Here is a 13,717-nt window from a genome sequence, read left to right on the forward strand (position 1 = left end):
AATGGCCCTGGCAAGTGGGACGCAGTCCCTTGGAGCATAATCCCATGCACCCAAGGGTCTCAGGTTTGATTCCAGGTCAGGCACATACTCAATTTCAAGTTTGACCCCCAGTTGGGGAACCTATGGGAGGCAACCACTCCATGTTTCTCTCTCTCTCTTCCTTCTTCTATCTCTAAAATCAACAAAAAACATATCCTCGGGTGAGGATTTTAAAAAATACCCAAAGACACTAGGTAAATTTTGATAGGATCCTGAATTTAAAATAAAAAACAATGCAGAAAAACAGCTCTAAAGGACACTTAGGACAGTTAGAGAAACTCGAGTCTAAACTAAAAGTTGGATGGTGTTAGTACTACAGAAAGAATATAAATTGTATTATATATTAAATTATTGTAGAATATATATGGTTTATATTATATATAGCACATAAATATAACATATTTATATCATTTTTAATAAGTATAATATATTATTCTCACAATGTTATATTATTACACACACACACACCAAGTACTGATATAACCCAGGAAGGTGTGAGTAGATCTGGGAATCAGAAACAGCAATGATAAGTTAAGAGTCTCATAATGAATAAAAATGGTGGCAGGTAGTCAGTGATTAGAGAATAGCATTAGAGAGCAACAAGAGAACTGATGTCTCCTTAGCTAATACTAAGACAGAAAGTAGTGGGGTCTCTGTTAAGCAATAGAGAGTAATGTAGGGTATTTAAGTCATAGTTGGTTTTAATTTGAACAAGAAGATATAGGGAGGATGGGAGGGGTAGGGTGGGGACATAAAATGGAACAAGAGTTCCTCATTTTAGGGTTAGGAGAATTATGAAAGAAGTGTCAGCAGAAAAGAGGCAAAGGGATACAGTTGGGAAAGTATGAGATCTAAGTGTCTAGACCTGAATTTGAAACCCACTCCATTCCTCATTAGTCATATCAACTAGAATTTTCTCATTTATAGATTGAGGATAAAAAAAAACTAAGGCTTTGTCATGCTGTCTTTAGAATTAAAGATAATATATGTCATGTACCTGGCAGATAGTTGATCCTCAATATTCTTTTACCAGAAATGAGATGAACAGTAATGAGATTTCAAGTCAGTTACCCAAGATCCTCCCCATAGGTACCACCCAAAGTCCTTCCCTATCAAATATCCACTGAGCTCATGATGCCCTAAAAGACCTTCCCAAAGGTTTCTTTCTTTTTCTTTTTCTTTTTCAATTTTCAAGTACAATTTACATTCAATGTTATTTTATGCTAGAGGCTCAGTGCACAAAATTCATGCCTGGCCCGAACCCTCTCACAATCCGGTATCCCTCACTCCTTACCACCTGCCTGCTTGCTCCTTACAGCTCCTTAAGCTCACTGACCACCAGGGGGCAGCTCCTGCATTGAACATCTGCCCCCTGTGGTCAGTGCGCATCATAGCGACTGGTCGTTCTGGTCGTTCCACCATAATGGCCGCTTAGGATTTTATTATATAGATTAGTTTCAGGTATACAGCATGATGCTTAGATAATCATAAAACTTTACAAAGTGTTCCTCCCAATGTTTCTAGTGCTCACCTGGCACCCTACATAGTTAAAACAGTATTTTTTACTATATTCCTTATGCTCTACAATACATCCCCATGACTATTTTATAACTGCCAATTTGTACTTTTTAATCTCTTCACCTTTTTCACCCAGTGCCCCAAGCCCCCTTCCATCTGGCAACCATCAGTCTGTTTTCTGTATCTATGATATCTATTTCTATTTTATTTGTCAGTTTATTTTGTTCATTATATTCCACATATACATGAGATCATATGATATTTGTCTTTCCCTGACTGGCTTGTTTCACTTAGCTTAATACCCTCTTGGTCCATCCATGTTGTCACAAATGATAAGATTTTATTCTTTTTTATGGCTGAGTAGTATTCCATTGTGTAAATGTACCACAGCTTTTATATGTACTCATTTACTGATGGACACTTGGGCTGCTTCCAAATCTTTGCTATTGTAAATAATGCTGCATGAACATAGGGATGCATATATTCTTTCAAATCAGTGTTTTGGTTTCTTGGGATATGGAATCACTGAGTCATAAGGCAGGTCCATTTGTAATGTTTTTTGAGGACCTTCCATACGGTTTTCCGTAGTGGCTGCACCAATCTGTATTCCCACCAACAGTGCACAAGGGTTCCCTTTTCTCCATATCCTCACTAACACTTGCTGTTCATTGATTTATTGATGGTAGCCATTCTGACAGGTGTGAGGTAATATCTCATTTTGGTTTTCACTTGCATTTCTTTAATGACTAGTGACATTGAGAATCTTTTCATATGTCTATTGGCCATTTGTATGTCCTCTTTGGAGAAGTATATTTTTAGATTCTCTGTTTACTTTTAATTGGATTGTTTTGGGTTTTTTGATGTTGAATTGTATGAGTTCTTTATAAATTTTGGATATGAAACCATTATCAAGTGTATCATTGGTGAATATGTTTTCCCATTCAGTCGTTGTCTTTTTGTTTTGTTGATAATTTCCTTTGTTGTGCAAAACCCAAAGGATTTCTTTTTTTAAATTCTTTATTTAGAGTGGGCTAGAATAAAAGCCTATTCCATCTGCAGAAATTCTAGTCTTTCCTTTCTAGCCGGTCAGTATTTTCACTCATTTGCATATACCTTCAATGACCTTGCCCCTTTCTCCTTCAGTTATATTCAACTGGTAAACCCCAGTGCTGGGTAAACCCAGCTTCCTACCCAATCCATACATGTACCCATGTAGCTGAATGTAGCTTTAAAAAAAAACAGTCTATTATCATTTAAAACTTATGACCACACACATTAGGCAGGCACTTAAGAGTCATTTTGTAATACTACATTTCCCTAAAAATCCATTATGCAACTTTCCCAGTTCATTCTTTTAGACTTCCTCTTCTCTCTTCAAACCCTCATAATCTACTCACTCTCATCAGACAACCTTTTTTCCTAAGAAAACAACAGTAGAGAATAGATACATGTTTCCACCACCATATCTATCACTTATTCATATACCTCCCTCAGTTTAGCATGGATGACTGTCCTCCAGGTAAGACCAAACCTTCCTTTTGTGCACAGAATCCAGTTCCTTCCTCTACTCAAGAACACTGTCCTGTAATTATCCCCTCTTCTCTGCAACTTGAACATTTGTTCTCTTTACAACATCATTCCTGACAATTTGTGAACAGGATGCAGTTGGACCATCATAAAATATACCCTTGACTCAGTCCCCTGCCAAACTACTCATGTTCCTGTTCTACATTATAGCAAGGGTAATACATGAGAATGACTCAACCTCCTCCGTGCCCTCTCTTCCCAATCTCTCTTGAGCCACTTCACTCTTGAACTACTCCACTGAACATGTCCCTGCCAAGGCCACCAGTGACCTCTATTTTGCCATTTGCCATTATCTATTCTCAATCTTTATCTCACTCTATCAACATTTAACATGTTTTCTTTACAGTTACTCCTTTTTTTCTTTAAACATTTCTTTCCATTTGCCCCCAGGATAGGACTTCTCTTTCTTTGCCTCCTATCTCCCTGACTCCTCCTCATTATTCTCCTTTGCTGAGTCTTCCTCATTTCACTGATCTCTCAACCATTCGAGTGTACCAGTCCTTTGCTTTGTCAACATATACACTCAAGACCTTAAGTATCATCTATTTACTTAAAATTCCTGAACTGAAATATCTAGCCTAAATCAGGACTTATGTAGCCAACTGCCTATTCAATACCCCCTCTTGGATATCTAATAAGTAAACTTAGTATAACCAAAACCAAAATCTTTACCCCCACCCCCCAAAAAATACTATTCTGCAGCCTTCCCCATCTCAAATGGCAACCCCTTTTTCTAGTTGATTAAGCCAGAAACCTTAGGGACATTCTCAATTCCGTTTCTTTATGTCCTATATCCAATCCATCAGCAAACTCTTTCAGTTCTACCTACCAAATATGACCAGAATCTGATCAATGTCTTACCTCCTCTAGAAGCCTGAACAGACCTCCCTACTTCCTCTCTGAGAGTCAGGTCCCTTTAGGAATCATTCTTCTGCTCAGAACTCTCCAATGTTTCTCTCACTCTAAATAATATTCAAGTCCTTGCTATGGTCTCAAAGCACTAAATTGTCTGCCATACTATCTCCTCACTCCTCCTGCTCTCATCCCTTGCTATTCTTCCTCTGGCTTGCTCCATTTAAGCCTCAATGGCCTCCTTGCTGTTCCTTGAGCACAATATATACACTGTAGTCTTGAAAACTTTTCATTGTTTGACTGTCATCCTGGAATGACTGTCATTCCCTCAGAAATCTGCCTGCCCCACTCCTCCCCTTCCTTCAGCTCTCTCCTCACATGCCACCTTATTAGAAAAGCCTTTCCTGACCACTAGAAAATGGCTTGTCCACACACACACACACACACACACACACACACACACACCACTCTTTCCCATTAGCTACTTAATTGGTTGGTCTGGCTCCTCTTACCATCTGGTATTAGAAGCTCTCTATGGTCCTTTCCCACACTAGACTATAAACTCCATGAGAGCAGGGACTTCTGCTCACTCATCACCTGCACTGGTGGCTGACACTTAGTGGTTGCTCCATAAAATGGATGAGTCTCCGTGGCTGCCTTTTACGTGTACATGGCTTCCCCAGGGAAAGCTGTAGAATCCACAGGTAATCATTGGCAGGGTTTCCCAGCGGTAGGAAATTCGGCCCAATAGCCTTATTGAAAATGCCTACAGGTCTAACACCAACTGTGTAGCTAACCCAGTGGTGTGTTAGATTTGGCAGGAGAGTTTTTAAGAAACATTTGAGCCCTAGCTGGTTTGGCTCAGTGGATGGAGCGTCGGCCTTTGGACTGAAAGGTCCTGGGTTTGATTCCGGTCAGGGGCACATGCCCGGGTTGCGGGCTGGATCCCCAGGAGGCAGCCGGTCGATGATTCTCTCTCGTTATCGATGTTTCTCTCTCTCTCTCTCCATTCCTCTCTGAAATAAATAAAAATATATTTAAAAAAAAAGAAACATTTGAACAGTGTAAAAATGCAAAATAATGGTTGTCTATTAGGCAACTAAAGTAAGTACTTGTTTATTGTTTGTGAGCTATTTCAAGCCCAAAGAAGCTAGTCTTTCTGAACTACACATTCTCTGGTGCTTTACTTAGCTGTCATTCAAACACAAAGTCACCAGGTTCCACCAGCTCTTCTGCTCCTCAGCTTAGAGGAGCTTTGAAAACCTGCTGAGAAAAATTATCGCAGATCCGTTTGACCACGACCCTGATTACTTAACTGTACGGTTTTCAAATGCCTGACGATGGTGGAATGTGTGGAGAAGAATGTGTAGACTCGGCTAACTCGGGGTGGGCGGGGATGCGCTGCACGTGATGGCGCCACTGACGCTGGGCTCTGGGTCTCGCTGGCAGGTGCTGGGCGGTGGAGGATCCCGAGAAGGAGGAGGAGGAGGGGGAGAATGGACCCTCGAGCAATCCCTACGACTACAGGAGGCTCCTGCGCAAAACCTCCCAGCGCCGGCGCCTGGTCCAGCAGGTGTAGCCCCTCCGCCACAGCCGCAGCCGTAATGTGCCCGAGACTGCTGCTTGCAGGGTCCAACGCGCTGAAGTCTGGACCCCGATCTTGGCAGGGGCTACCCACTACGCTCTCCATGGAGGGCCTCGGCCAGCTTTGGCGCTCGGAGGGCGAAGACCTGGGAGCTCTCCGACGCCCACTGGCTGCGCTCCCTCACCCTCCACTCCCACCAGCCCACCAGCCCCTGTCGCTAGCCCCCAATGCAGCTCTTTGTTCACTTGGCTGCCACACTCCTTCTGATGACTGGAAGGCGCCTGAGCTCTCGTTGACCCCCCTCCTCTCTCATTTTGGGCGACTTCAAAGAGTTCCTACTTCCTGGAAATGCCTCTCCCAAGCCCAAGGCACACTCGTGGGCGGGTTGAGTCTCTTAAAACAATAAATCCTGGGTGGGAGGAGAAGCGTGAGGATGTGGGGAAATTTTGAAGATGAACTTAAACTCGTGCTTTGCCTTCCCATGGTTATTAAGTTACTAAATAAAGGAAGTGCCTTGGAGAGTCCGTGTCTTCTCCTGGGAGGTCTAGCTCCTGTGGCCCTGCTGTGCAGGCTGGCATGACCAGGGAGGGGGGCGAGGTGCCTCGCCTTCTGTTTCCACCAGCGAACAACTCACCACCAGCACCCCAAAGGCTCATACGAAATTACAACCTGTACTTGTGACACAAACGTGGCCTCCAAATCTCCAAACCCCCCCAACACACTGCACACACGTACACACACACACACACACACACACAGCCTGCCCAAACACTGTGGCTTCTTTTGGCCCCGCCTATAAAATTTTTGGTCCACTACTGAATGAACTGTCAGATGTTTTAGGTTCTCCCCGTCTGCAGATTTGAAGCAATCTCCCAGCTCTGAATTTTGGTGAATTTAAGATGGAGAGGCCCTAGGCGGTTTGGCTCAGTGGATAGAGTGTGAGCCTGCGGACTGAAGGGTCCCAGGTTCCATTGGAGTCAAGGGCACATGCCCGGGTTGCAGGCTCCATCCCCAGTAGGGGGCTGCAGGAGGCAGCCAATCAATGATTCTCTCTCATCCTTAACGTTTCTATCCTCTCTCTCTCCCTTCCTCTCTGAAATCAATAATATATATTAGAAATTTGAAATTCGTGCAAGGGCCTTGGCCCCGCCACCGCCCACCGCCTCCACGGGCCAGGGACCTCTGCTGAGGCGCCCTCTCCCTTTGTCCAGAAGGACGTCCGGTCTAATTAGCATATTATGCTAACCCTCCGTGTCTTTGAGACCAGGAGAGGTCATAGGAAGGGTGGCGCGGTGGTTCCATCGAGGACTGATTGGAAGGAGGGTTCTGGCTAGGATGGGGCTTGCACTGTCTGCCTTGTCCCGGCTCCTACACCCATGGCCCAGAGACAGGAGACTTTGGGGAACTATTCGAGGAGAAGGTGAGGGCACGTGCGCTGGCCGATTATGTTGTGCCGCTTGGTCACCTGGATGTAAGGTTTTCTCCATCCCACTGAATGGGCGCTCACAGGCCCCCAGAGATGATTCATGCAAACTCTTAATTTTACAAATGAGACGCGCCCGAGGGGCAACCTCGTACTGAGACAGGGCTGAGATCCAAGGCCAAGTGCACTCTATCTAGGCCTGCTCTTTCCCTGGGTTCGCGCCGTGGGCTGTGCGGATCGCGTCCGAGCTGCGGCGGGCGGCGGGGCGGGGCCGGGCCCCGACACTTCACGAAACCAGCGCCGCAGGACACGGCTCACTGGCGGGTCTCGGGAGGAAGCGATCTCCGTAACCGAAGGTGGCCCGGCCCTCCGCCCCTACCCAGCGCACAGGCCGCCGAGAGGGATCTGGGGGTAAAGGCCGAGCTTCCTGGCAGGCCCCTACGTCAACCCAGCCTTCCCGAGTGGTCCCTGCAGACCAGAGCCCTGGCAGCCTGGCCCTTCCGTTGCTGGAAAGGGAGGCAATGACCCGTCCCCGAAATCCCCTCTGTTAGGTCCGTGCAGACAGGATCCAGGCCAAAAGACGTTGTGCGAGTTTTAAAATTGGTGTTCCATTCTCTCACAGCGGCTGAGACCAGTGTGTCCTGTCAGCGATCAAGTGTAGGGGGGGCGGGATATTTGTATTTCCTGTGCAGGTCGGAGTAACCGGTCGGACCAGGTGCCAGGTGATGGCGGGAAGCCGGGTGTAGGCAGTCCACAGCGAACTGGGAAAGGCTGTTTACTGGAAACTGCAAGCCATTCGTCATGTCTTGCAAAATCTGAAATGAGAATAATAGGAAAATCGCGAAATCCCCAAGCAGTGGGTAATGGAAAAGTACTGAGCGCAGGGGAAAGGTAGAGAATGCGCCTAACATCCTACCCTCCCCGCCAAGAGAATGGCAAACGTTAGGTGAAATACAATGTTTTTGTTTTTTCTCTTGTATTTATTTGTTTTTAATCTTTTCCCATCTCCCTTCTTTCTCTGTCCTTCGACTTGTAAGCACAGGGAGGACATAAGGGAAAACCTGTACCGCACACCCTTCTTTGGCGGGCCTGCGGCGCGATCTCTGGATCATCCACGGACAAAAAATAGGTCAGCCGAGGGAGCCGGCCTGCCAGCCGCGCGCGCGGGAGTGTGGGTCTCTCTCTCCTTGGAAAGCTTTTCCCCAGAGCTGGCCGCCTCCTTTTCCCTGTCGGAGGCCGCCTCTTTTGTGAACTAATGACTGTAATTATTACCTCCCAGAGCTCTTTTGTTATCTCCAACCCCAAGCCCAGCAAGGGGGGTGGGGTGTGGGCTCCTTTGTGAAATGCGTCTGTAAACAGCAAATTGCCGTCTAGGCGGGACGGCGTTAGGGAAGGACAAATCAGATCCCGAGCGCCTCTGAAGTAGGGTGTTACATTAAACCTGCAAATACTACCCTTGGACCCAAAGTACTCCGGAGCCGCGGGATTTAATGGGGTAGAATTTCAAGCCACCGTGTTTTAAAAATCCGTGAAATCCAGGTGTGATTTCTACCTTCCTCGTGTTTTAATCTTCTTCGTCCTTCGGGGATGTGTGTGTGTGTGTGTGTGTGTGTGTGTGTGTGTGTGTGTGTGTGTTAAATGCTCGTTTTAAAGAACCTTTCTGTTTTCGACCACTCATCCATAGTAGAAAAGTCCTGCCACCCCAACCTGCTGGCTGGAAGGGAAACATTTGCAGGATTTGGTGTGGATTTAAACAAAGAACCGGGCTCTCGGGCGCGCATCTGCATGGCTGAAGCGAGAGCCACGAAGCCGCCCTTCGCCCCAGAAGGCGGAACTACCGCATCATGACACCCCCAGAGTTGTGACCTGGCTTCACGGGAGCCTTGGAGCCGGAAGCCACAATGAGGGGCCACAATGAGGCCTGGGTTGGCGCTCACCTCGCGCCCGCAGCCTGGTGCAGGCTTCTGAACAAAGCCCGCTCTGCGCCCTTCCCTGCGCCCACTCCCAGAGTGGGCCCGGCGGCCGTGGGACCGATGGAACGGCTCCTTCGGGATCGGGCACGTGGGAAGAAGACACAGCTTAGTGGAGACAATTGACCAGGCTTCCTCGCGCCTCGGGACACTGGAGTTGAACTTGCAGGCGGCCATGCTAGCCCCACGATGCCCTTTCTCAGCCAGGGCCGAGGGGTGGTGGCCGAGACGGAGGATCCGTGGATCTCTGCTTTGGCAGCAGCTTTGGTGACTTGGTTAGGAGGTCAGAGAAAGAGTGGTTGCAACACAATGGAAATGAGAAGCGTTTGCCCAAGGGGAGCAGGACGTCAGGAATGAACGCCTCCGAGGGAGGCCGAACACAGCCCTTTCCCACCAGGTCCTCCTCGCCCCTCTCTCCACCAGCTTAGTGTGCGGGAGGGTCGCTGTTCTCTAGATGGCTACGGAAAAGCAATGCGAGCTCAGCGGGCTTTGAGTTCTCAGGGCGCCCTCCCTTTGTTTAACAGCTTTTAGAGAAAGGAAATTTTAAGAGAGGAGAGACTTGAACTTCCTCAGGAGAGGAGAAACCCCTTTTCCACAGGCCACAGATATAGCCAATTACTCCCTCCCCCCCTCCCCCCCACACACATTCTATCCTAGAGATTCTCGGGGGAGAGGGGTCATTGATTTGAGGCCCGCTACAAAGAGGGCCCAGCAGGAGATGCCTTCTTTCCGCCTCCGATTTGGAAAGCTCAAATTGCACAGGAGTTGAAACTCTGTGCAAGCCTCCCACGCACCCACCCATTGCAGTCACACGGAAGAAACGGTCCTTCCGCGCCTCCGCAGGCCGAGGTCACAGATGACCCGATCCCATGCCCCGTCGACTGTCAATCCAGCCAGTCCTAGCTGCTCTCCTTCTCTGCTCTTCCTCACGCCCCTTCCAAGAAGTTCCCATTTGTTTCATTTTTTCTCCAGCCCGAGGTCCTCGGTGATAGACTACGGTAGACTCCAGCATGGATTTTAATTGCCTCAATTGGCAGCCTTTCTCCCCATCCATCAGTCAGAAGCTGGACGGTGGATCGGGCGACAGCGCGCTCGAAAGCCCAGGACTGGGGCGCCGCCGGGGACCTCGCGGCTCAGTAGGCAGGCATTAGGCGCTACTAAGAAGCTGAAATGAGCCCATTAACGCGTAGGCGCCCTTCCCCCACCATCCCCTCTCGGAGCTGCGGAACCGCTCGGGATTCTGGCCCAGTCGCTCGTCTCTCGAGGTCACAGCGACCCTAGCACCCACTTGAAGGAAGGCGGGGGCGGGAACCGCGCCTCCTCCTCCGCAGCCGGAGCCAGACCTCAAACAATACCCTAATCCCAGCGTGCGTAAAACTGCTCCCCGCCACCCTTCCCGCCTCGCCAAAGTCTCTCTGGTCCACCCTTCCCAGAGGCCAGCGCCGAGTCAGCCGCGTTAGCACCCTGGACAGCGCATCCGGGCCGGGAGGCAAGCGGGCTCCCTCCCGCCTTGCCCTCTGCGGGAGCTCGCGGGCACACCTCCCACCCACTCACTCCGACTCCCGCTCCTGAGCGCTGTCAGTCTCACCCTCCTGATTCAGCGCACTCCCGCCGCCCGCTCATCCATCCGTTTCGGGCTCCCTCGCCTTCAAAATCACTCGGGCGCTCTGCGCTTTCCCCTCTCCTGGCTCCGAGAACCCTCCCGTCCCCTTCCCTACTTAGCATTCTAGGCTTTCAGAGCGTTGCCGCCACGTCTCAAAGCCCTAACTCCAACACACACACACACACACACACACACACACACACACGCAGACACGCACGTTTCCTGTCCCTGAGTGAAACCTACCCGCGGCCGCGCGGGTCCCCGCGCGTTGCCCTCTTTGCACACACACGCACACACACGCACGCGCGCGCGGGACCGAGCCGAGGGCAGTGCGCCCACACTTCGCACTCGGAGGCGATCTGCTCCAGTCTCGCAGCGCCGATGGCATCTCCCGGCTCCAGCTTTTGGTCTTTCGGCTCTGAAGATGGCTCCGGGGATCCCGAGAACCCCAGCACAGGTAGGAAAACCAGGACCTGCAGCAGGCGAGCTTTGAGGGTGGACTGGGGTGTGCGGGGCTAGGGGAGAGGAAGGAGGTTTTCCACCTGCAATAGGAAACTTCAGCGGCTGCGTCCTCCTCTCGGGGTAGGTCCCTGATGGCCCAAGAGACCAAAACCCCGCAGGTCCTTATCCCCTAAGAAGACGCCCCACGAATCCTGGGTCCGCTCCTCCGAAGTCTGGGCGAGCCTTCTCATCAGAGGCGTTTCCTCGACCCCTCAATTCCTCAGGCCTGGGACACTGCCACCATCTTGGTGCTTGGATCCTAGAGAGGGGCAGAGTGGCAGTGGGGAAAGGAAAAATGGGAAAGGGGAGAGAATTCTTGGTTTGAACGGAGAGCCTGCGAGGAAAGGGACAGGCTCGGTGTCTGGGAAAACTCGCCCGAGCGAGGCAGGAAGCGGGGGGAGATTGCCGGAGCCGACTGGCACCTAGAAGCCGCGGTGTGGGCTTCACCTTGGGGGAAAGAATCAGAAAACTGAGGGCCGGGCGGGATCGCCAGGCTCCCGCGCACTTCCCGCACCTGCCCGCGGCGCCGAACCCGGGGCGGCCCCTTCCCGGACGCCAGGTGTATTGACACTGTTTACAGAGAACGAAATTTAGCACGTCCGTCTGTCTGCTCTTCTCTTTCTGCCTCGCCGACCTCGTGCCTGTCTTTTCTTACAGCGAGAGCCTGGTGTCAAGTGGCCCAGAAGTTCACGGGAGGCATCGGAAACAAGCTGTGCGGTGAGAGCCGGTACCCCGGGGCGGGAGGCGATAGGGCTGGGCGCCTCGGGGCCGCGGCGCAAAGCCACCTTCTCAGCTCTGCATCCTCAGCCGCGGAGTCGGGGTTACTCGGTGCGGGGTGGGCGGGGGCTGGGGAGCCGGGCCCACAGGGCGGCTGACCGAAATCCGCGCTCGGTGTCTTTGCCCAGCTCTGCTCTACGGAGACGCCGAGAAGCCAGCGGAGAGTGGCGGGAGCGAGCCCCCGCGGGCCACCTCCCGGAAGGCCGCCTGTGCTTGCAACCAGAAGCCCTGCAGCTGTCCCAAAGCGGATGTCAACTACGCATTTCTGCACGCAACAGGTAAAGGCGCCTCGCTGGGCCCCTGGAGCCAGTGCCCGAAGCTCTGCCCGTGCGCCATCCGGCGGCGCCGGGAGCCCGACCCCCGGCTTCCAGGTGGAGGGCGGAGGATGACTTTAGGAGAATCTTCAGCTGAAAGTGAGACACGCAGGGCCCGCCCCGGGTCCGAGACCCGACCCCAGCCTCTGCGTGGTGCGGGGCTCCCGCGTTGGAAGGGGCGCTGCGGTGGCCGAGGTGTCCTCGCGCCGGGAGCTCCTGGTCGGCTTCTTGGTGCTGGAGAGGCCTCGGGTGGGGCTCGGTTTCCAGGTCAGAAGTGAAAAGACTTTCTGTCTTTAGATCGCAAGAGTAATTTGTAGCTGCGATTTCACAGGAGAACGATTCTATTCACGTGAGAACTGCAAGCGGTTTTGCTCCCTCGCATTTACATACCTAGTCATCCAAACAAGCGCGCGTGACACACACACACACACACACACACACACACACACACACACACACACACACTGACCTCGGAAACAGCGGGCCTTCCTAATGGGTCAGAGTTCCTAACTTCGAATGACCCGCTTTGCCCGGTTTGCCCAAAGGCGTTGGTTCCTCAAACACTTCTGACGTGGACAATTTCCATAATCGTGGCGGATGGTTTACTGAGAAAAAAACGTTTCTGAAGAACCCCTGTGAAGAGGCACACTCTGTTTTAAAAAGAAAGCAATTAAGTTTAGAATTGAAATGCAGGAATTCATTTGGGGCGGGAGGTGGGGAGAAATACTAATTTCTCTCATTCTTTCCTCTTTGAAAAGTGCCTCCCTTTGAAAGAAAAAGCTCTGCGTTTCCCGAAGATTTTTTTAAACATACAATCGCCAGCTCATAGAGAAATTGCTGGATCAGATCTTGCCTGGGCATTTTCATAGTAAAATTAAAATGTGGCGTTTTGATGATAGTATTCTGGACATATTGGGTTAAATAATATATATTATTAAAATTAATTTTACCTGTTAAAAAAATAAAATAAAATGTGGCAATATGATTTCATTCCTTAGACCTGCTGCCAGCCTGTGATGGAGAAAGACCCACCTTGGCGTTCCTGCAGGATGTTATGGATATTTTGCTTCAGTATGTGGTGAAAAGTTTCGATAGATCAACCAAAGTGATTGATTTCCATTACCCTAACGAGCTTCTTCAAGAATATAATTGGGAATTGGCAGACCAACCACAAAATTTGGAGGAAATTTTGATGCATTGCCAAACAACTCTAAAATATGCAATTAAAACAGGTATTGTCCCATCAGAAATAATAAAGCTCTTTTTTCTTTCACAATCTTTATTTTTTCTATAAAATATTTTCTGTTTTTTGGAGTTACTGATATTTTCAAATTTACAAAATTTTTCATCATTTAAAAAATAGACATTATCAGAATGATCCTAATCAAAAGCACCCTTTACTATTACTGTTAATGATTCTGAAGTTGATAATGTCAAAAACATTATCTAATTATAAATTGTCATATTTTACATTGCACATATTTGGTCAAAGAGATGAACCACTGATATAGAAACAAGCATTTGTCAGCAGAGGCCAGTAGAAGCGAC

General features: G+C 49.5%; 2 protein-coding genes across 2 annotated transcripts in view; both read left to right on the top strand.

Annotated features, from left to right (window-relative positions):
* The window catches only part of MYO3A (myosin IIIA), a gene marked incomplete at its 5' end in the record, with an annotated part of 153,542 nt that extends 147,932 nt beyond the window's left edge, over positions 1 to 5,610 (top strand). Inside the window, one exon of the mRNA XM_006100272.3 lies at positions 5,446 to 5,610. Coding sequence (XP_006100334.1) covers positions 5,446 to 5,575 — 130 coding nt within the window. The remainder of the gene's footprint in view (positions 1 to 5,445) is intronic.
* A 5,292-nt stretch (positions 5,611 to 10,902) lies between these two features.
* The window catches only part of GAD2 (glutamate decarboxylase 2), a 55,904-nt gene continuing 53,089 nt past the window's right edge, over positions 10,903 to 13,717 (top strand). Inside the window, exons 1-4 of the mRNA XM_023763899.1 lie at positions 10,903 to 11,034; positions 11,736 to 11,795; positions 11,984 to 12,133; positions 13,168 to 13,401. Coding sequence (XP_023619667.1) covers positions 10,959 to 11,034; positions 11,736 to 11,795; positions 11,984 to 12,133; positions 13,168 to 13,401 — 520 coding nt within the window. The 5' untranslated portion in view covers positions 10,903 to 10,958. The remainder of the gene's footprint in view (positions 11,035 to 11,735; positions 11,796 to 11,983; positions 12,134 to 13,167; positions 13,402 to 13,717) is intronic.

The sequence above is a fragment of the Myotis lucifugus genome, unplaced genomic scaffold (genome assembly GCF_000147115.1).
Source record: "Myotis lucifugus unplaced genomic scaffold, Myoluc2.0 scaffold_306, whole genome shotgun sequence".
NCBI classification, from domain to species: Eukaryota; Metazoa; Chordata; class Mammalia; order Chiroptera; family Vespertilionidae; genus Myotis; species Myotis lucifugus.